This window comes from Salmo trutta, chromosome 14, assembly GCF_901001165.1.
Source record: "Salmo trutta chromosome 14, fSalTru1.1, whole genome shotgun sequence".
Lineage (NCBI taxonomy): Eukaryota > Metazoa > Chordata > Actinopteri > Salmoniformes > Salmonidae > Salmo > Salmo trutta.
In genome coordinates, this window is record NC_042970.1 from 65,346,773 (window position 1) to 65,369,649 (window position 22,877).

The following is a 22,877-nucleotide window of genomic DNA, read 5'->3' on the forward strand; positions in this document are numbered from 1 at the left end:
TATGTATGTATGTATGTATGTATGTATGTATGTATGTATGTATGTATGTATGTATGTATGTATGTATGTATGTATGTATGTATGTATGTATGTATGTATGTATATATATATATATATATATATATATATATATTAACAACTTAGTGCGCTAGGCCTTTATTACTTGTGTATGGAAAATAAATACTTGTCAGCAGAACGGGGAGAGAACCTTCCGGTGGCCAGTTGCTTATCAGATAGTTGAGAGCATCATATGGCCTTGTGTGACTGTAGCTGAGTAGCTCCATCTTCCTGCTGAATCTTTAAAGGACACTCCTGTTCTGCTGCTCCTTGGCAGGTCACTGCCTCAATCTCCTGGAACGTTGGTGCTTCCGACCACACTCCTCATGCCAACCCTGCCACCTGGGCATCGTGTGTGTTTTCACTAAGGAAGGTCTCACATACACGCACTCGCACAAACGTAAGCAAGCGCGCACACCCCCTAACACGTGCACATATACACAGACATGCATGTGTGTGCGTGCATGTGCAGGGTTTAACGTTAAACATTTCTCTCACTGGCACAGTTGGCATGCTTTCTCTATATTCAGCTGTTATAGGCTTTATTTGGTTATTATAATATACAGCAAACAGGCTCATTCTGTTCAGGACAACCCAGGGTAAAACGCATGTCATCCTTGTAACTGTGAATCATAAGTGTTGATACTGTAAATGACACGTTTTCACATATAGAAATATGCAGTGCACATTTGGTGTGTGGTTTGCTTGAATGACATCTAGGAATGTGACAAATTGAAAATGTTGCTTACCGTTTAAACTGCCATTTAAAAAAAAAAAAAAAAAATCCGTTCCATTCAAACAAAAATCACGTCAACTCACAATGCAGAATAATAATACCTATTTGGTATTAATGACCGCTAGGGTCAGGTAATGAAGTTATATCTACTGTAGTCATATACCCTTTTAAAGCGGCTCATCTATGGCGTGTTTGTTTATCTCTAAGGGCACACTATAGCTTCTTAAATGCTGACACAAAACCATCTCTGGAGATAGTTTTGAAGTGCCAATGAACGGGCGTTTTACTAGTAAAGGAATACCACTGTAAAGGAATGCGGCTTCTGAAGCTGGACCATCACTAGGCAACCAGACCTGTCAATAAAATAATCTCTGAGCTGTCTGTACGCTGCCTGCCTGCTGCCTGCGCGCAGATCACACTCTCCTTGCTTATTGTTTTTCCCCCTGATCAATCTACACACAATAACCCATTATGACAAAGCAAAAATAGTTTTTTTAGAAATGTTGTAAATGTATAAAAAATAAGAAATTGCTCTGACATGCCCTCTAGTAGAGAAGGTAAGAACGGTGGAAAATGGAGTCAGAGAATAATAATAATTCTGTCAAGGAAAAGTGTTTTCTGTTTTTATAGAGGCATACGAAATGTGACAGTGTGTAAATGATAACACATTCATGCAGGAAATTAAGAAATTGATTAATATTTTGGAGGTAAATGCTGGAATTAAACAATTAACTATGCAAATGAGAAAAAGCTGTGTGCATTAAGGAAATAGACGCCTGTCTCTAATGAGCGCTTGTTTTGGTCTGTGATTTAAGCAAACAAACGCCCAGGCTATTAATTGAAGTTTTGCGGTATGTGTCATAGCAATTCTAGTACAAATCGAAGGTATTGGCAAGAACTCGACAAGGTGTCACACATGCTGTACAGACAGGCATTTGTCGCTACCATATGTTTTTTCTAAGGATGAGGTATAGGCTAATGGGTACTTCAAATGTCAGTTTCTGATAAAAAGTGAAAGACTGGAGTAGCCATTTCCTTTTCTTTGTCAACTATCTTTTCATGCTCAGGGCTCCCGAGTGGCGCAGCGGTCTAAGGCACTGCATCTCAGTGCAAGAGGCGTCACTGCAGTCCCTGGTTCGAATCCAGGCTGCATCACATCCTGCTGTGATTGGTAGTCCCATAGGGCGGCGCACAATTGGCCCAGCGTTGTCCGGGTTTGGCCAGGGTTGGCCGTCATTGTAAATAAACATTTGTTCTTAACTGACTTGCCTAGTTAAATAAAGGTTAAATAAAAAAATATTTTTAAAAAGTATCAATACTTATTCTTTGGTTGAGACATTAAACTGTGTTCTAAGTGGTCACAATACAGCTCTTGGTATTTGTTGTATATTGTATATTGTGTCTTCAAACCTATTATCATGGCCACCTAATCCTTATTTCCCAATTGGCTCATTTGGCCACACAACTTATCTGGGGAAAAAAAATGTAGATAATATTTCTATAGTCAAGTCTCAAATTGCTTAACAAGTTTGATGGCTTGAATCCCGTTAGCGGGATCGATATGACGACAGCCAGTGAAAGTGCACGGCGGCAAATTCAAAACAACAAAAATCTCATAATTAAAATTTCTCAAACATACAAGTATTATACACCCTTTTGAAGATAAGATTCTCCTTAATCTAACCACAGTGTCCGATTTTCAAAAAGGCTTTACGGCGAAAGCAAAACATTAGATTGTTAGGACAGCACCTAAACAAGAAAAACCACACAGCCATTTTCCAAGCAAGGAGAGATGTCACAAAAACCAGAAAGTCAGCTAAAATTAATTACTAACCTTTGATCTTCATCAGATGACACTCCCAGGACTCAATGTTACAAAATACATGTATGTTTTGTTCGATAATGTTCATATTTATATCCATAAACCCCATTTTACATTGGCGCATGGTGTTCAGAAAATGTATTCCCACCAAAACTTTCGGTGAATCAGCTCATCAATTTACAAAAATACTCATCATAAACGTTGATAAAATTTACAACAGTTATTGAAAGAATTATAGATATACTACTCCTTAATGCAACTGCTGTGTCAGATTTTAAAATAGCTTTTCAGCGAAAGCACATTTTTCAATATTCTGAGTACAGAGCTCAGCCATCAAAGCAAGCTGTACAGTTACCCGCCAAGTTCTGGAGTCAACTAAACAAAGAATTAGTATTATAAATCTTCCCTTACCTTTGCTGATCTTGGTCGGAATGCACTACCAGGACTCCTACTGCCACAAGAAATGTTATTTTTGTTCGAAATACTCCATATTTATGTCCAAATACCTCCGTTTGGTTCATGCGTTCAGATCACTATCCAAAGGCATAACGCGTGAGCGTAAAAGAAGAGACAAAAAGTCAAATAGTTCCATTACCGTTCGTAGAAACATGTCAAACGATATTTACAATCAATCCTTAGGATCTTTTTAACATAAAACGTCGATAATATTCCAACCGGACAATAGCGTATTCATTACAGAAGAAAAAGAATGAGCGGCACACCAAATGTGCCCGCGCAGTAAACAACTCACTGCTCCCAGGCAGTCCACTCATTGACTGAGCTCCTATTCTCTGCCCAGTAACAGGAGACGCATGAAACAAGTTTCTAAAGGCTGTTGACAGCCAATGGAATCCTTAGGAAGTGCAAAATGACCCCATAGACACTCGTTTGAACAGGGATTAGATAGAAAAACTTCAAATCACTTCCTGGTTGGAGTTTTTTCTCAGGTTTTTGCCTGCCATATGAGTTCTGTTATACTCACAGACATCATTCAAACAGTTTTAGAAACTTCAGAGTGTTTTCTATCCAAATATACTAATAATATGCATATCTTAGTTTCTGGGAGTGAGTAGGAGGCAGTTTACTCTGGGCACGTCAGTCATCCAAGCGACTCAATACTGCCACCATCCATAAGAAGTTAAGGATTTGATAGTCTTAGACTGATGGTATTGGATTGGTCATAACAAAGAATTATTTCCAATGCTAGAAATATCCATTATCAGCCCTGTCTCGAGACTGTAGTTTACTCTGCCTCTCTCTTTCTCCCTTCCATGCTGAAAGAGGCATGTGCTTCTCCCCTTAGCTATTTGCATTCAGCGCAGCAGTGAGAGAACCAGATGAGAAAGCTCACTAAGACAGGCTTACCTCGGCTTCCAAACCTGCATAAAATGCACCGAGGGAAGAGAATGAAAGATGAGGATGAGATGGTGAGTACGAATATAGAGAGGGAGAGAGATTCCTTGCTCACCAGAGCAGAAAATCAGCACTGATAGAGCACTGTCTTCAAGGGATTTCCCGATGTTCAGATAGAGGGTGGCTATGGTAATGGAGGGGGAAAGAAGAGCAGAGATGGTGCGAAGAGAGGGAGGAAAGGAGTGGAGAAATGAGGGGAGAAGAAAGAAGGGTGAGAAAGATCTGAGGAGCTTGGAAAGAAGGGGAGAAGAGAGAAGAGGGTTAAATAAGGAAAGGCAAGGAAATGAGGATAGAGATTGTTGAGGGACTCAGCATGCGTATCAGATAGTTAGGAGCCAGTCATGGCCTCGTGTGACAATGAGGAGCTGAGAAGCACCATCTTCCTGCTGAATCTTTAAACAGGACTCCTGTTCTGCTGCCAACTCCTTGACAGATGACTGCCTCAATATCATGCCACCTGGGCATCGTGTGTGTTTTTCGCTAAGGAAGCTAAGTTCTCACACATGCATACACACACACACAGACATATATATATATATACACACACACACACAACAGAAAAAGAAAGCACGTGTGTGTGTGTGTGTGTGTGTGTGTGTGTGTGTGTGTGTGTGTGCGTGCGCGTGAGCCCTTCCCTCCTGGAAACTGAGACAGCCTTTCCTGTCACCTCTAGTAGCTTCTTGTCATTATCTATGATGATGTGAGTGACAGTACACCTTCAAAAGGCACATCACTGATCAATTCTGAATGAAAATGTGTCAGCACACTAACAACTCATTCTCTCTGTCCTCCCATCTCCTTAGTCAATAGGGGGAAGGAGGAAACACGGGAGAAAAGTGTAACACACTGAGTATAATGTAAATGTAGCTGTTGTCCTTCTCTGTGGTGACTTCACAGTGGGGAAGCAAAGCATTGCGTAACCTCGCATGTTCAATCAATCAAGTGTATTTCGCGGAGGCTGCTTCTCCGATGTCATGGTGACGTTGGCTAGCTAAGCACAGACACACCTCGTCGGGTCTAACGGTCGTCTGGCGCTGAACTGCGCATGTGCAGGCTGTCAAATCAAAGGCACTCCTTTCATATGAAGTTGTTTTTGACAAAAATGGAAACGTGTCAGTTTGTCACTTTCACGAGGTTGTATAAATAACATGGTCATCTACTTAAGACATTGGCTCCAATCTAGGTTCTGCCTTTAGATTTCTAGAAAATTAACATAAGGGAGAATTTTTCACTTCTCGTTTACTTTTCAAACTCCAAACCCTGGCTTGGTCTGTTTCGCAAGCGTTCCCGGAAGTCTCACGATGTTGCACCTCTTGGTTTCGATATCAAATGCACAAATATAGCTTAAATAGGTTACATTTCCAGAGCTTCTCACGTGGCCCATTTATATTTGTCTGTCTGTATTACTGGGCTGTGTCAGCCAATATGATAGATGTAGTTGAAGTGAGTGGAGTTGGAGACTTGCACTTTCTCTTGAGCTATTTTTATAGCCTACCTTTTAGGAGTGGGACGATTTTCAGACAGAAATATGGATGATCAATATTTATTTATACGCAATGTAAACTATAGCCTAATCATATTTAGGAAGTACATTTCCTTGGAAAGATAACTGCCCCGTGTTTCTCCGCCCGTGCATAGGCTATTGCCTACTCTATTAAATTGAGACCACACGCACACCTGATCTCGCAGGTGTGTGTGTGTGGAAGCAGCAAGAATGATGACATCAACACTTGCTACGTTTTGAAAGAGGATATAGCCTACACTACATGACCAAAAGTTTATGGACACCTGCTCGTCGAACATCTCATTCCAAAATCATGGTCATTAATATGGAGTTGATCCCCCCCCCTTTGCTGCTATAACAGCCTCCACTCTACTGGGAAGGCTTTCCACTAGATGTTGGAATATTGCTGCAGGGACTTCTATTCAGCCACGAGCATTAGTGAGGTCGGGCACTGATGTTGGGTAATTAGGCCTCATATTTTCAAGCATGGTGGTGGCTGCATCATGTTATGGGTATGCTTGTCATCGACAAGGACTATGGAGTTTTTTTTAGGATAAAAATAAACGAAATACAGCTATAAGCACAGGCAAAATCCTAGACGAATACCTGGTTCTGTCTGGTTTCCAACAGACATTGGGAGATGAATTCACCTTTAAGCAGAACAAAACCTTTAACACAAGGCCAAATCTACACTGGAGTTAGGAGACATTGAGTCTAAGTGGCTTAGTTACAGATTTGACTTAAATCGGCTTGAAAATCTATGGCAAGACTTGAAAATGGTCGTCCAGCAATGATCAAGAATAAACTTGAGAGCTGAAAGAATTGTAAAAATGAATGTGTTGGCAAATATTGTGCAATCCAGGTGTGCGAAGGTCTTAGAGACTTATCCAAAAAGAAAGCTGTAATCGGTGCGAAAGGTGCTTCTACAAAGTATTGACTCTGGTGTGAATACTTATGTAAATGAGATGTCCATATTTATTTCCAATAAATCCCCCCCAAAAAATGTCAATGTCATTATGGGGTATTGTTTTGGAGATGGGTGGGGAAAAAAACATATTTAAACAATTTTGAATTCGGGTTGTGGAATAAGTCAAGGGGTATGAGTACTTTCTGAAGGCTAACTAGTGATTCCAGGCTACTGGTAAAAAAGCTGCGAGATATTAGCTTTTTCTTCATGACCAAAACATGACGTTCCATTTTTACCTGATATGGGTGTCAATTAATTTAAGCAGCATATGAAATTGGGATAACATTGTCGGTTACACCAGTACCTCGGGCTGCCTAATTCCAAACAGTGAAAAAAAGATATAATAATTTGTATGTGCAGTTGAAGTCGTAAGTTTACATACACTTAGGTTGGAGTAATTACTACTCGTTTTTCAACCACTCCACAAATTTCTTGTTAACAAACTATAGTTTTGGCAAGTCGGTTAGGACATGTACTTTGTGCATGACACAAGTTTTGTAGACTTGCACAAAGTCTGGTTCATCCTTGGGAGCAATTTCCAAATGCCTGAAGGTACCACGTTCATCTGTACAAACAATACTACGCAAGAATAAACACCATGGGACCACGCAGCCGTCATACTGCTCAGGAAGGAGACGCATTCTGTCTCCTAGAGATGAATGTATTTTGGTGCAAAAAGTGCAAATCAATCCCAGAACAACAGCAAAGGACCCTGTGAAGATGCTGGAGGGAACAGGCACAAAGTATCTATATCTACAGTAAAATGAGTCCTATATCAACATAACCTGAAAGGCCGCTCAGCAAGGAAGAATCCACTGCTCCAAAACTGCCATAAAAAAAGCTAGACTACGGTTTGCAACTGCACATGGGGACCAAGTTTGTACTTTTTGGATAAATGTCTTCTGGTCTGATGAAACAAAAATAGAACTGTTTGGTCATAATGACCATCGTTATGTTTGGAGGAAAAAGGGGGATGCTTGCAAGCTGAAGAACACCATCCCAACTGTAGAGCACGGGGGTGGCAGCAGCATGTTGTGGGGCTGCTTTGCTGCAGGAGGGACTGGTGCATTTCACAAAATAGATGGCATCATGAGGATATAAAATTATGTGGATATATTGAAGCAACATCTCAGACATCAGTCAGGAAGTTAAAGTTTGGTTGCAAATGGGTCTTCCACATGGACAATGACCCCAAGCATACTTCCAAAGTTGTGGCAAAATGGCTTAAGGAAAACAAAGCCAAGGTATTGGAGTGGCCCTCACAAAGCCCTGACCTCAATCCTATAGAACATTTGCGGGCAGAACTTAAAAAGCGTGTGCGATCAAGGATCCTATAAATCTGACTCAGTTACACCAGCTCTGTCAGGGGGAATGGGCCAAAATTCACCCAATTTATTGTGGTCAGGTTGTGGAAGGCTAGCCAAAACATTTGACCCAAGTTAAACAATTTAAAGGCAATGCTACCAAATAATAATTGAGTGTATGTAAACTTCTGACCCACTGGGAATGTGATGATGGAAATAAAAGCTGAAATAAATCATTCTCTACTATTAGTCTGACATCTCACATTCTTTAAATAAAGTGGTGATCGTAACTGACCTAAGACAGGGAATTTTTACTAGGATTAAATGTCAGGAATTGTGAAACTGAGTTTAAATGTATTTGGCTAAGGTGTATGTAATCTTCCGATTTCAACTGTATGTATGTATGTCAAAGATGTATAAGGTTTTCAAAGTAGCAAAAAAATAAATCGTCAATTACAACTCCCTAAAAAGCTTTTTTATGTTCATTGGAGTGTCACCTATGCCCTTTATATTAGTTATTTTCAAGAATAAAGCCAATAAATCATTTTTATTGTGATTCATATGAATGTACCCTAGTAAAATGTCATTCAGTATTACACTAAGTCTTTAAAAAATGTAAAATACATGTATGCCCATTTTTCAACATCACAAGGTGCTATATCCATGCATAGACTGGCAGAAATATAATTACCCAGAAAAAATGACATTTTATTTTAAATAACATATTTGATGTGTCACGGGTCACAACAACTCAAAATTTGTTGAAGGTTTTTTACAAAAACGTTCCTGCCTTACACTGAAAAGTTTTCAAAAATCTTTGGAAATACCTTTCACTTCATCCTTTGTGATTTGTTTTTGTCTCAGTCAACAAAACAAAGTTATTGTATTTTAATATAAAATACTGGTGTTATACTGTATGACAATATTTTGTTACCCTGAATGACATCGTATCAGTCCGGCCCACAAATTGATTAAATGTGACTCCTTCAGCAATAACAATAATTATCCTATGAACTATTATTAGTAGCAGCAATAGTATTTTTCTTTTAGCTATTTTTTAAGTTATAAAACTGTCTAAAAAAGACTGGATAAGATGTTTAAAATGTGCAGGCTAGCTGTACTTACATCTTTTCCGTGTGTGTGTGTGTGTGTGTGTGTGTGTGTGTGTGTGTGTGTGTGTGTGTGTGTGGACCCATACGTCACACACATAAAGATGGGTTTTACTATGCAACATAGTTTTACAATTTAATTAACGTAGGATTAAATCAGCATTGAACATTTGCAACAAAGCATTAATTAAAAAACATTCCATAACATTGTGCAAAAAACTGTAGTTTTGCTTAAAGTCGTCACCAAACACTGGATATCTTTCTCAAAGTAATATTGCAATGCTTTGATACCCCTTTCACTTTTTCTGGAGTGGAGGAAGCAAGTGGTTGATCCAGTGTTTGAGATTGAGGCTCAAGGGATTGCTCTAGTTCTGGAGTCAAGGACTTACCGTAATTTCCGGACTATTAAGCGCACCTGAATATAAGCCGCACCCACTGAAATTAAAAAATATATATTATTTTGAACATAAATAAGCCACACATGTCTATAAGCCGCAGGTGCCTACCGGTACATTGAAACAAATTAACTTTACACAGGCTTTAACGAAACACGGCTTGTAACAAAAAATAAAAAATTAGCAGTAAGCTTTAGTTGTCTTTTTGCACTGAGTCAATTCCTCACGCTGCTGTTTCCAACATCTTATCATCGACTCATTAAGACCAAGCTCCCGTGCAGCAGCTCTATTTCCTTTTCCAACAGCCAGATCAATCGCCTTCAACTTGAAAGTTGCATCATATACATTTCTCCGTGTCTTTGCCATGATGAGGGTGACAAAATGACTACCGTAATCAGAATTATGGGAAGTTTGAGAGCGCTCGATTTAATCTAAACAGTAAACAAAAAAGTTGTTTGACCTTAACCCGTTCGGCAATTTCATTGGTCTAATGAAAGCTTCATGCCGCCAAAAAACTGAGCACGTCACAGAATGTGTTTTTTTGGAGGAAAAAAAATCGAAAGCTGGAAAAATCCATATATTAGCCGCGTCATTGTTTAAGCCGCTGGGTTCAAAGCGTGGGAAAAAAGTTGCGGCTTATAGTCCGGAATTTACGGTAGATGGTTGCTCCAGCTCTAGAGGTAAAGGTTCATGTTGTACTTGTACAAGTTGTTCGGGGGTTGCTCAAGAGTTTCCTTCAGTGGATACTGGAGTTAAGTTCGTCACCACATTCATTTGTTAGATTTTTTCACGGCGCCGCCTCTGATTTAATCAACATTTTTCCTTTTTTTCCCCCTTTTTTTCTCCAGCATCATATTGTGTCATTGTATGGATTGGTGGATGATCAGGAGTGACATCCTTCTTTCTTCTCTGATAGCTATAAAACAAAAATGTAATAGTTGACACTGGCACAGAATAGGATTTGCATCCATTCAATGTTATTAGTCTATTAATAGTAGGCTATACAATGATAACACTTAATCAAAGTTTAAAAGTTAAATCAACTCCCTCCACCTTTCTCTCTCAAACATGTTTTGTTACTTTTTCATTGCTAATGTTAATAATCACTTTACTATAATTTGAGCCTGCGGCCAACACTTTGTTGCATTATTACACAATTATTACATGCTAGTTAATGTTATGCAATTATGTATTGCTACTCTAACTGGTTAATTTCTATTCAATGCAGGTACACAAATGCAATTTCAAGATACCTACACAAAATAGCTACATAAAATGCCCATCAAACTACTTCAATTCAAACTTGTACAGTCTCGATTTTTCATAAAGTGCCCCAGCTATTAACTAATATAATTATTAATACATTTTTAATCCATAATTGTGTGTATAATTATTATAATATTAACTAATATAATCCATCAGTTAAACCGTAACTGCTGTGCAATAAAACATTAACTACAGTGTAATAGTACAACTTAATGTTAAGTGTTATCCACCCAGCTTTATATCCTATTATATCCTATTCTGCTGCTGACAGTAGCATGAAACCATGAAAACAATACCTTGCTTTTCTTCTGGCTAGTCTTTCCTCCCTAGAAACTGGATCCGCGTTAATATTTTGTCTGTGCCGTGCAGCCCTCCTTATTAGACAACGGCATCTACAGTATAAAGATAATGTACCTTGAAATACCTTAAAATGCCATAAAATAGTTTCAAATGATAATATTCAGTATTCATACAATGAGTAAATATGAATTACATGATTACATTTTGTAAACTAGTGAAAACATGGGATAACAAAGCTACTGTCATTCAGCATAACAGGTGACATTGTAGTATAACATGAAACTTTTGTTGTGCTGAAGGACAAAAGCGTGATACTGAAGGACAGATTTCATACATAAACATATTTAACAGGCCGTTCCTTGGCCACCTATATAAAGTAACCTTGACCTATAAAGATTATCCTTACTTTTCATATTTAATATAGCTTTTTATAAAAATAACATTAAAAGTATGTTTTCTGTGTTGTGCTGAAGAACATGAGTTTTTGTTACAAAGGTTACTAGAGGGTGAAAAGGTGAAATCATCAAGTATTTCAGAGATTACCATCATGTGATATGCTTTAAAATGGCTTTTTATCTTTGTTATACTGAATGACATTGATGAAGCGCAGAAGTCCGGACAAAAGTTATTCAAGTTATTAAATATTTTTTAGATACAGTATGTCGCCCATTATTCTATATATTGTTGCAAACACTAACACAATTATGCCATGGGTGTTCATTTATATTTTAAAAATACTTTTGTCATTAGAATTTTAACTTGGACAGTTACACTGAAGGACATTTTGACACTTTAGAGCTCAATAACTCCCTCAATTTAATAGTTTGCAACACAAATATTTCTGGGTCAAAAGAAAGGTAAGAGTTGAATGATTTAATATTAGATTTATACATATCTTTTTATGTTAAATGAATGGCCTTCGGACACTAAATTTACACGTCTCGTCTTTGACAATTATATAAAATACATTTTATGGATGGAAAAATGCTTTCAGTGTAAACCGTAACGACTAAAACCCAGATATAAAGTATGTCAAAGATATTGGACCTATATATTTTTAAATAATATCATCTTTGAGAACTAACAGTTACCAAAATAAAAGCTAGAAAGTCAGGGAGAATTGAAAATTCACCGAACAATGAATTTAGCAATATTGGTTTTGTTATGTTTGAGCAAAATAACACTACATTAGCCATGGCAAAATGCATAGGATTGCAGGAAATTTGCTTGGGAGAGAGCAGCAAAATGTAACTTTTGGCGACTCGACCAAATTTACTTAGAAATGTGTGTTATAGATCTGTCATTCTCATTGAAAGCAAGTCCAGGAAGCGGTAGCTCTGTGCGCTATTTCTACGCTTCCAACTCTTAAGTTACATTTTTGTCTTACTTTCGGTCTTGTACGCCAGCTTCAAACAGCTGAAAGAAAATATAATATTTTTCGTTATTGAAAATATATTTCAGTGGTACAATGATTATCTACACTACACATGCTTGTTTTGTCACGTAAACTGCAATGAGGTGAACCATTTATAGTTTTGCAACCAAGAAATGGCGGTGCAATTTTTGCATAGTTTCTAGCAGCTGTCATTCAAATACCATACAGCGTTGTGAAGTGTAGAACCTGAGCTCTGATGTCATGTATAGGATGTTACAGTACAGCCACTGCGTTCCAATTTAGGCACTTATCAATTACAAAATCTGCAATTTACCCATATATGGGAAAGGGCTACCAATCAGGAAGAGATCGGTACTGAAAGACCTCTGCATTATCTGATCTCTTATTCTGTGAACTACAATACCCAGCTTACCCCTTTTCATCTCCTGCTAAAGTAGTAGTGTTGTAGTTTGAGGGGATATTTGGGTGTGTTTTTTGTGTTTTTTTTCTCTTAGTGTTTGGCACTGTTCGGGGTTCAGTGACAATTGTAGTACAATTGTAGTATAAATCGAAAGTATTGGCAATTGTCTCTCACGCGCACACATGACGTACAGACACACATCAGTCATGTTTTTTTTCTATCAATGGTGTAATATAGCTAATGGGTACGTCAAATCGCAGTTTCTGAGAAAAAATGAGACTGGAGTAAACGTTTCCTTTCTTTGTCAATTATCTTTTCATGCTCAAAGGATCCATTATAGTGAGTGCGATCCATTGGCGTACAATAATACCATTGGGGTAGGAAGACTTTTGATGGGGATATAATTCACATTTCTTTGCAATTTTCATTCTTTGGTTGAGACATTAAACTGGGGTCTCAGTGGTAGGTTTTCTGTTTCCCTTTCATTATACATCTCTTGGCATTTGTTGCAAGTATATTGTCTTTGATAAATTTCAAACCTAACATCTAATATTATCATGGCCACCTAATCCTTTGTTCCCAATTGGCTCGTTTGACTACTTAACTTATTTTTTTAAAATAAAGGTTAGTGATGAAGTAATATAACAGTAGATAATATTTCTATAGCCAAGTCTCAAATTGCTTAATGATTTTATAGTCTTAGAGTAAAGGTATTGGATGGGTCATAACAAAGAATGATTTCCAATGCTAGAAATATCCATTATCAGCCCTGTCTCGAGACTGCAGTGAACTCTGCTTTTCTATCGCGCTCGCTCTCTCCCCCTTCCATGCTGAAAGAGACACATGCTTCTCTCCTTAGCTAATCGCATTTAGCGCTGCAGGCTCACTAAGACGTGATGGCTTACCTCGGATTCCAAACCTGCAACACAAAAAAAAGCACAGAGGGAAGAGAATGAAAGAGGGAGGTGAGATGAGAGAAAAAACGAATATAGGAAGAGTGCGGGAGCCAGAAAGAGGGTTTCCTTGCTCACTAGAGCAGAAAATCAGCACTGATAGAGCACTGTCTTCAAGGGATTTCCCAATGTTCAGATAGAGGGTGGCTATGGTAATGGAGGGGGAAAGGAGAAGAGCAGAGATGGCGAGAAGAGAGGAAAGGATGGAACAAGAGGGGATAAAAAGGGAAAGGAGAGAGGAAATGAGGAGAGGAGAAGAAAGGATTAGAAAGATCTGATGAGCTTGGAAAGAAGGGGAGAAGAGGGTTAAATAAGGAAAGGAAATGAGGATAGTGATTCTTGAGGGACTCAGCATGAGTATCAGATAGTTAGGAGCCAGCCTCGTGTGACTGTGAGGAACTGAGAAGCACCATCTTCCTGCTGAATCTTTAAACAGGACTCCTGTTCTGCTGCCAACACTTTGACAGGTGACTGCCTCAATATCCTGGAACTTTTGCGGTTCCGCACACTCTACTCATGCCAACCCCACCCCCTGGGCATTGTGTGTGTGTTTTAGCTAAGGAAGCTAAGGTCTCACACTCACGCAAGCACATGCAAGCACACATCGACATACTCAGTCACACACACACATAACAGAAAAAGAAAGCACACAAATGTGTGTGCACGTGAGACTAGCTTTCCTCTTGAAAACTTGGGACAGCCTTTCCAGTAATCTCAAGCACAGTGAGGGGAAAAAAGTATTTCATCCCCTGCTGATTTTGTATGTTTGCCCACTGACAAAGAAATGATCAGTCTATAATTTTAATGGTAGTTTTATTTGAACAGTGAGAGACAGAATAACAACAAAAAAATCCAGAAAAACGCATCTCAAAAATGTTATAAATTGATTTGCATTTTAATGAGGGAAATGAGTATTTGACCCCCTCTCAATCAGAAAGATTTCTGGCTCCCAGGTGCCTTTTATACAGGTAACGAGCTGAGATTAGGAGCACACTCTTAAAGGGAGTGCTCCTAATCTCAGCTTGTTACCTGTATAAAAGACACCTGTCCACAGAAGCAATCAATCAATCAGATTCCAAACTCTCCGCCATGGCCAAGACCAAAGAGCTCCCCAAGGATGTCAGGGACAAGATTGTAGACCTACACAAGGCTGCAATGGGCTACAAGATCATCGCCAAGCAGCTTGGTGAGAAGGTGACAACAGTTGGTGCGATTATTCGCAAATGGAAGAAACACAAAAGAACTGTCAATCTCCCTCGGCCTGGGGCTCCATGCAAGATCTCACCTCGTGGAGTTGCAATGATCATGAGAACGGTGAGGAATCAGCCCAGAACTACACAGGAGGATCTTGTCAATGATCTCAAGGCAGCTGGGACCATAGTCACCAAGATAACAATTGGTAACACACTATGCCGTGAAGGACTGAAATCCTGCAGTGCCCGCAATGTCCCCCTGCTCAAGAAAGCACATATACATGCCCGTCTGAAGTTTGCCAATGAACATCTGAATGATTCAGAGGACAACTGGGTGAAAGTGTTGTGGTCAGATGAGACCAAAATTGAGCTCTTTGGCATCAACTCAACTCGCTGTGTTTGGAGGAGGAGGAATGCTGCCTATGACCCCAAGAGCACCATCCCCAACGTCAAACATGGAGGTGGAAACATTATGCTTTGGGGGTGTTTTTCTGCTAAGGGGACAGGACAACTTCCCCGCATCAAAGGGACGATGGACGGGGCCATGTACAAGAAACGTCTGACCTCTGTGATTGCCAACAAGGGTTTTGCCACCAAGTACTAAGTCATGTTTTGCAGAGGGGTCAAATACTTTATTTCCCTCATTAAAATGCAAATCAAATTATAACATTTTTAACATGCGTTTTTCTGGATTTTTTTGTTGTTATTCTGTCTCTCACTGTTCAAATAAACCTACCATTAAAATTATAGACTGATCATTTCTTTGTCAGTGGGCAAACGTACAAAATCAGCAGGGGATCAAATACTGTTTTCCCTCACTGTATCTTCTCATTTTCTATGATGCTTTGCATGACGGTACACCTTCAAAAGGCAAAACGCTGATCAATTCTGAATGAAAATGCGTCATCACGGAGCCTCATTATCCGGTCTTATATTCCTTTCGTTTGCAAAGATATCCCTTGACACACACCAATGTTTCGCAGTCATTTAAAGCTAAAACAGCTTATTCTCTCTGTCCTCACATCTCCTTAGCCTTTAGGGGGAAGGAGGAAACACGTGAGGAGGGTGTAACACACACACACACTTCCTGTACAATCTCTGGAGCGTGGACTCAATATAGGAAATGTCAATGGAACTGTACTCTATGCTCTTTGTCCTTGTCTGTGTTGACATCACAATGGGGAAGCAAAGCATTGCTTAACCTCATGTTCTATTTCCCTGTGGTACTACTGTACATTCAGCTTTGTTTCAACAGACCTAAACAGGAATGTAATGGGTACAGGAAGAAGAGTTTTACCTCATGAAACCTCCTAATACTTTAACTACCTCAGACTTCCTTGAAGGCCCTGTCCTAAAACACATCGCCGTTCTGAATGCATCTCTGCATTTTATAAGTTCTATAGCAGTGCATAGACCTTTTGAAATGAAACATATTTTCTTCCATCCCGAGTGCCTTGAACCAGATCCATTAATATACATGATACATATACGGCTCTGCCCTCGAACCATAGAAATGAATAAAGATAGGTTATGCCTTGAACGTCCTTGAGACATAATCCCTGAACCTACTGTGACTGTTTCTTTGTCTGAATAACCACTTAGCTTCTAATAGTGTAGATCTCAAACATTAAGAGGAATCCACAGCTTAGGGCAGCAGAGCAGAACGTTATATACAGGTAACTGCCAAAATAAAGGAAACACTTGAGTAAATGAGGGATATAAAGTATATTGAAAGCAGGCTTCCACACAGATGGTATTCCTGTGTTAATTAAGCAATTAACATCCATCATTCTTAGGGTCATGTATAAAAATTCCCAGTTGCCCATTATTTTGGCTACCATGGCTAGAAGAAGAGATATCAGTGACTTTGAAAGAGGGGTCTTAAAGGTGCATAGGGGTTTAAAGGGTGTCACCAGATCTCAACCCAATTGAACACTAATGTGAGATTCTGGAGCGGCGCTTGAGACTGCGTTTTCCACCACCAATAACAAAACACCAAATTATGGAGTTTTTCGTGGAAGAATGGTGTTGCATGCATCCCTCTGAAAGAGTTCCAGAGACTTGTAGAATCCATGCTAAGGTGCATTGAAGCTGTTCTGACTCGTGGTGGCCCAATGCCCTATTAAGACACTTTATGTTGGGGTTTCCTTTATTTTAGCAGTTACCTGTATATTATACAGCAATAGCAAGGAGCCAACAGTCAGCTAATTAGTGTTTTGTTAATTATTGCTGCTAATGTTAGTGTATCAACGAGGGAGAGCAAGGGAAAGGATGGAGCGGGAAGACGGAAGACCGAAAGGATGGAGCGGGGAGACGAAAGACCAAAAGGATGGAGCGGGAAGACGGAAGAGGGAAAGGATGGAGCGGGGAGACGGAAGAGGGAAAGGATGGAGCGGGAAGACGGAAGAGGGAAAGGATGGAGCGGGGAGACGAAAGACCGAAAGGATGGAGCGGGAAGACGGAAGAGGGAAAGGATGGAGCGGGGAGACGGAAGAGGGAAAGGATGGAGCGGGGAGACGGAAGAGGGAAAGGATGGAGCGGGGAGACGGAAGAGGGAAAGGATGGAGCGGGGAGACGGAAGAGGGAAAGGATGGAGCGGGGAGACGGAAAGAGGGGAAAGGATGGAGATGCGGGAGATGAAGAGGGAAAGGTACTGGAGACGGAGGAAAAGGATGGAGCGGGAGACGGAAGAGGGAAAGGATGGAGCGGGGAGACGGAAGAGGGAAAGGATGGAGCGGGGAGAGGGAAGAGGGAAAGGATGGAGCGGGGAGACGGAAGAGGGAAAGGATGGAGAGGGAAAGGATGGAGCGGGAAGAGGGAAGGATGGAGCGGGAAGAGGGAAAGGATGGAGCGGGAAGAGGGAAAGGATGGAGCGGGGAGAGGGAAAGGATGGAGCGGGAAGAGGGAAAGGATGGAGCGGGGAGAGGGAAGAGGGAAAGGATGGAGCGGGGAGAGGGAAGAGGGAAAGGATGGAGCGGGAGACGGAAGAGGGAAAGGATGGAGCGGGGAGACGGAAAGGATGGAGCGGGGAGACGGAAGAGGGAAAGGATGGAGCGGGGAGAGGGAAAGGATGGAGCGGGGAGAGGGAAGAGGGAAAGGATGGAGCGGGGAGAGGGAAAGGATGGAGCGGGGAGACGGAAGAGGGAAAGGATGGAGCGGGGAGAGGGAAAGGATGGCGCGGGAAGAGGGAAAGGATGGAGCGGGAAGAGGGAAAGGATGGCGCGGTGGAGACGGAAGAGGGAAAGGATGGAGCGGGGAGAGGATTAGAGGATAGAAGGAGAAAAGGACAAGAGAAGGGAAGCAGACGGTGAAGGAGAGCCAAAATATAGGGGGAAAATAATTGGAAACTTGGTGGACAATGAGGACTTGGGGTTGGAAAACGTGTAAAATGGAGAGGGGGAGTAGAGGGCAGACTGAGGGATTTGGGAGACATGAACACATTCAGAATGATAGGAGAGAGGGATAGGGGAGAGGGAGCGAGAGAGACCGAAGGACAAAGATTGGAATTGAAGGAGAGAGCCGCATAGAGGGAAAGATGGCGACAGAGGGCGTCTGGGGAGGACTGATTGGGGGATGTAATGAGCTGTAGCAGACAGTCGGCTCCAAGGGGACCAACAGAGAAGCTCCGCTCCTCCCTCTACGACCTAGTTTGGGATCCCACCGAGAGGTATCCGTTGCGCGCACAAGACCCCACACACACTCTTCCTCACTCTCTCTCTCTCTCTCTCTCTCTCTCTCTCTCTCAAGCACGTACGCAAAAACAGTCACACGGACCCCCAGTACCACTCCACAAGTTCTCTCTGCTCCACTTCTCTCTCTAGTACAGTATGTCCTCTGACACCCTTCTCCATCTCTTCTCTGTTTGTTTTGGCTGTGGATCAAAGTCTCCTCTCCTGTGTTTTGAGAACACTCTCCTGCTTCAGGGGAGAAGTCCCTTCTCTCTCTATCTCCATCTCTCATTCTGTCTACATGGCCTTGTCTCTATTCATGTTCCGTGTCCTGTTTGAGGAGACTCTCGTGTGCCACTTTGACCTCTGTCCTAAAAGTTCATTACCCCAACAAACACAGTGGGAGACCTGTGTAGAGAGCTCACCATCTGAATGTAATGGCCACCTGAGGTTTGTTGTGGGGAGTTGTTACACGGCGTTAGTTTGGACTTTGTCTGTGTACGTGCTTGAATGTCCAGATGAGAACACGTGTGCTGGACAGCTGGTGGCAAGGTTCTGCATAATTCAAACGTTGGATTTGTGTAGCGCACGAGTGCACGTTCACAGAATACACCCCCCACACACACACACCACACACACACACCTGTGTTCCCCTTGATAATAATGACTAAGCCCCATCTGAGATCCCAACCCAGCTGCTATATTTGCTGCCTCAGCAGTGCTTTATCGTGCCTCTCCTCTACCTTTAAACATTACCCTGCTGGGAACGCACTGGACCTGCTACCAGCCGGTCCTGTCCAAGCACGATAATACCCTCTTCACTGTGGGAGTCACAGTGCAGTCTAAATAGACCTGGATGTACCCTGCGTGTATCCCTTTGTGACCTGACCCTCACATAAACCTCTCTAGTTTAAAGACCTTGTGCTATGTAATTGAAAGTTACTTATTGTTCCTGTGATATCAAACTTTTTTTTCATTGTGAAAACAAACACATTTCTTTGGTTGACACGGCAATGCTTCCACACATACTGTATTGAAACGTTCAGCGGTTTACAGGTGAATTAAGACATTTTTCTAGCACTTTTATTGTTTGCTTTCTTGCTGCCCTGATTGGACTGGATCTCTGTTTGTGCCCCCAGGTTTTGCATGCAGAAAAGTGCCAAGCTGGTGCCAGGGGTGACGTTGGACCTCATTGAGAAGTAAGTACCGCTGTGGCAACTCTCCCGCTTTCATTTCTGCTTTCTTTATATTGCTTTTCTTCTTTTGTTCTTTCAGCAAGTAGTGTAGTTTGGACCAATTTAAAGCCCTTTGTCTTTTGTAAAGATCTGTTGTTTTTTTATAGATGGATTTGAGTATGTTCTTGTTGTGAGTGATACAAATATGCCAGATAAAAGGACATACAGATGCAATTCCACTCGTTTTGAGAACATAAAAGGCAGCTTACAGCACCTAGAGCTCTCTACCCCAACTACACAGAGAGACTACATTCACATACTCACACAACAGGAAAACAACAGAGACTACGTTCACACGCTCACACAACAGGAAAACAACACACAGAGAGACTACGTTCACACGCTCACACAACAGGAAAACAACAGACAGGGACTACGTTCACACGCTCACACAACAGGAAAACAGAGAGACTACGTTCACACGCTCACACAACAGGAAAACAGAGACTACGTTCACATACTCACACAACAGGAAAACAGAGAGACTACGTTCACACACTCACACAACAGGAAAACAGAGAGACTACATTCACATACTCACACAACAGGAAAACAGAGAGACTACATTCACATACTCACACAACAGGAAAACAGAGAGACTACGTTCACACACTCACACAACAGGAAAACAACACACAGAGAGACTACGTTCACACGCTCACACAACAGGAAAACAACACACAGAGACTACGTTCACACGCTCACACAACAGGAAAACAGAGAGACTACGTTCACACGCTCACACAACAGGAAAACAGAGACTACGTTCACACGCTCACACAACAGGAAAACAGCAGACAGAGAGACTACGTTCACACACTCACACAACAGGAAAACAACAGACAGAGACTACATTCACACACTCACACAACAGGAAAACAACAGAGAGACTATGTTCACACGCTCACACAACAGGAAAACAACAGACAGGGACTACGTTCACACGCTCACACAACAGGAAAACAACAGACAGAGACTACGTTCACACGCTCACACAACAGGAAAACAACAGACAGAGACTACGTTCACACGCTCACACAACAGGAAAACAACAGACTACGTTCACACGCTCACACAACAGGAAAACAGAGAGACTACGTTCACACGCTCACACAACAGGAAAACAGAGAGACTACGTTCACACGCTCACACAACAGGAAAACAAGACAGAAACTTTTCGATACTTTAGAGTTGGCACTCTTGCCTAGTCTTTGTCTGACTCAGACAGACGTTCTCACTTTCCCTCCAAACACACATGCTGGCGTGTAAACGCACGCATGACTTTGCCTCCAGCTAATTGTGACTCAGTCAGCACATGGTCATGATTCCCTCAGTGTTAACCAGGCCAAAATGGACACACACACACACACACACACACACACACACACACACACACACACACACACACACACGAGTCTAGTCCTCTAGAGGTTAATTAGTGTGTTTGGCTAAGGGCTAGTAGAGGCTGAGAGTGTCATGGTGCAGACTCACTGAACGTGTGTGTGTGTGTGTGCACGTGAGTGTGTGCACGTCGGGGGCTTAAAGTTCATCAAGTAGTACTCTTTCCAGTGTGACGCAGATAGTCACGTTTCACTCCTCTCTCTGCCTACTCTACACCTCTCCAGATAGTCACGTTTCACTCCTCTCTCTGCCTACTCTACACCTCTCCAGATAGTCACGTTTCACTCCTCTCTCTGCCTACTCTACACCTCTCCAGATAGTCACGTTTCACGCCTCTCTCTGCCTACTCTACACCTCTCCAGATAGTCACGTTTCACGCCTCTCTCTGCCTACTCTACACCTCTCCAGATAGTCACGTTTCACTCCTCTCTCTGCCTACTCTACACCTCTCCAGATAGTCACGTTTCACTCCTCTCTCTGCCTACTCTACACCTCTCCAGATAGTCACGTTTCACTCCTCTCTCTGCCTACTCTGCACCTCTCCAAGACTGGAAGTGAGTTTAGGATTGGATCCAAACTCCAGAGTTGCCTCCCCTGTGCCCCATAACTCCTCAGGTACCTCTGCCGAACCGCAGCCTGTTCCTCTTTCAAACAATCCCCTGTTCCAAAGGAGAGGATACAAGAAGTGTCTCTCTTCAGGTGGATAAGGTACTCTCATCCTTCCTTCTCTCTTGCTCACTATCTGGCTCTCTCTCTCCCTTTGGCATCACGTCTAACTCTCTCGCTCTCTTCCCACCTTCTCTGTAGCGTTCTCTTTTCTTCTCTCGCTCTCTCTCTGACGTATGGAGATGCCTCTGTGGAGGATAAAAACCGCTTGTGGAAGAGGGAGCCTTTCAACTAACAATCAGAGCGAGATCTCACTATCTTACTTTGCTTCTCCTTTTATTCTCCTTCTGCCATATCAGTACATCGGGCCGGTTTTGACGGCTTTGACACCTCTCCCTCCTTCCATCTCTCACTGGACTGGAGTGAGGGCTGCGGCGAGAAGACATGCAAAGGCACGTCAGGAAGCTCATGCGAGCGTCAGTCTTATCGTGGGTTTGCGTCAGAGGTTGAGGTCGTGCTGGGAAAAGGCTCCCCTCTGGAAACGGAGCTACCTTCCTAGTGTTTTAAAGTGATGGCATTCCGACTTGATACACACCCAAAATAAATCAAAATGCAGGTCGCGTTTGAGAGCTTTGCAAGTGTGAGGATGTTTTTGGGAGTCCTCGACTGAATGTGTAGAGTGTGTTCCGCAGTGTACTCGTTCAGTATCGCCTCAGAGAGTTGGACCAGCCGACCCAGTGTAATCAGTTTGCGTCAAAGTTCGTGCTGGGAAAGGCTTCCCTTCGGAGTGTGTTTAAGTGACGACGTTCAGATCTGACCCAGATGCAGACCAAAAAGAAATGGATTCGGATGGTATTTCAGAGCTTTTAGTGGTGTACTAGTTCAAAATCACCTCACAGTTGGACTTCACCCCCAAAGTACTGGAGTCCAGTGCAGCAACAGAAGCGCTAAATCATAATGTACTGTAGCCGTTTCTACAGAATCACCCACCACCTTCCCATGTGTGGTTGCCAATGTGCTGCAATGGCAGAAACAGCCCTTTCAATGAGAGATTATTTTAGACCGGTTGCTCTGTCCTCTGACAGGCCAGTTCGGTTGGGTCTCATAAGAACCTGTCCATTGCAGAGTTCATACCTTGTCACAACACTCATT

The 22,877-nt window shown here is 41.8% G+C and overlaps 1 protein-coding gene across 6 annotated transcripts in view; it reads left to right on the forward strand.

The window, feature by feature from the left end:
• rptor (regulatory associated protein of MTOR, complex 1) overlaps positions 1 to 22,877 on the forward strand; it is a 199,409-nt gene that overhangs the window by 90,701 nt on the left and 85,831 nt on the right. For all 6 annotated transcript variants that reach the window (XM_029776869.1, XM_029776872.1, XM_029776870.1 and 3 more), the window contains exon 8: positions 19,623 to 19,682. In XM_029776869.1, coding sequence (XP_029632729.1) covers positions 19,623 to 19,682 — 60 coding nt within the window. The remainder of the gene's footprint in view (positions 1 to 19,622; positions 19,683 to 22,877) is intronic.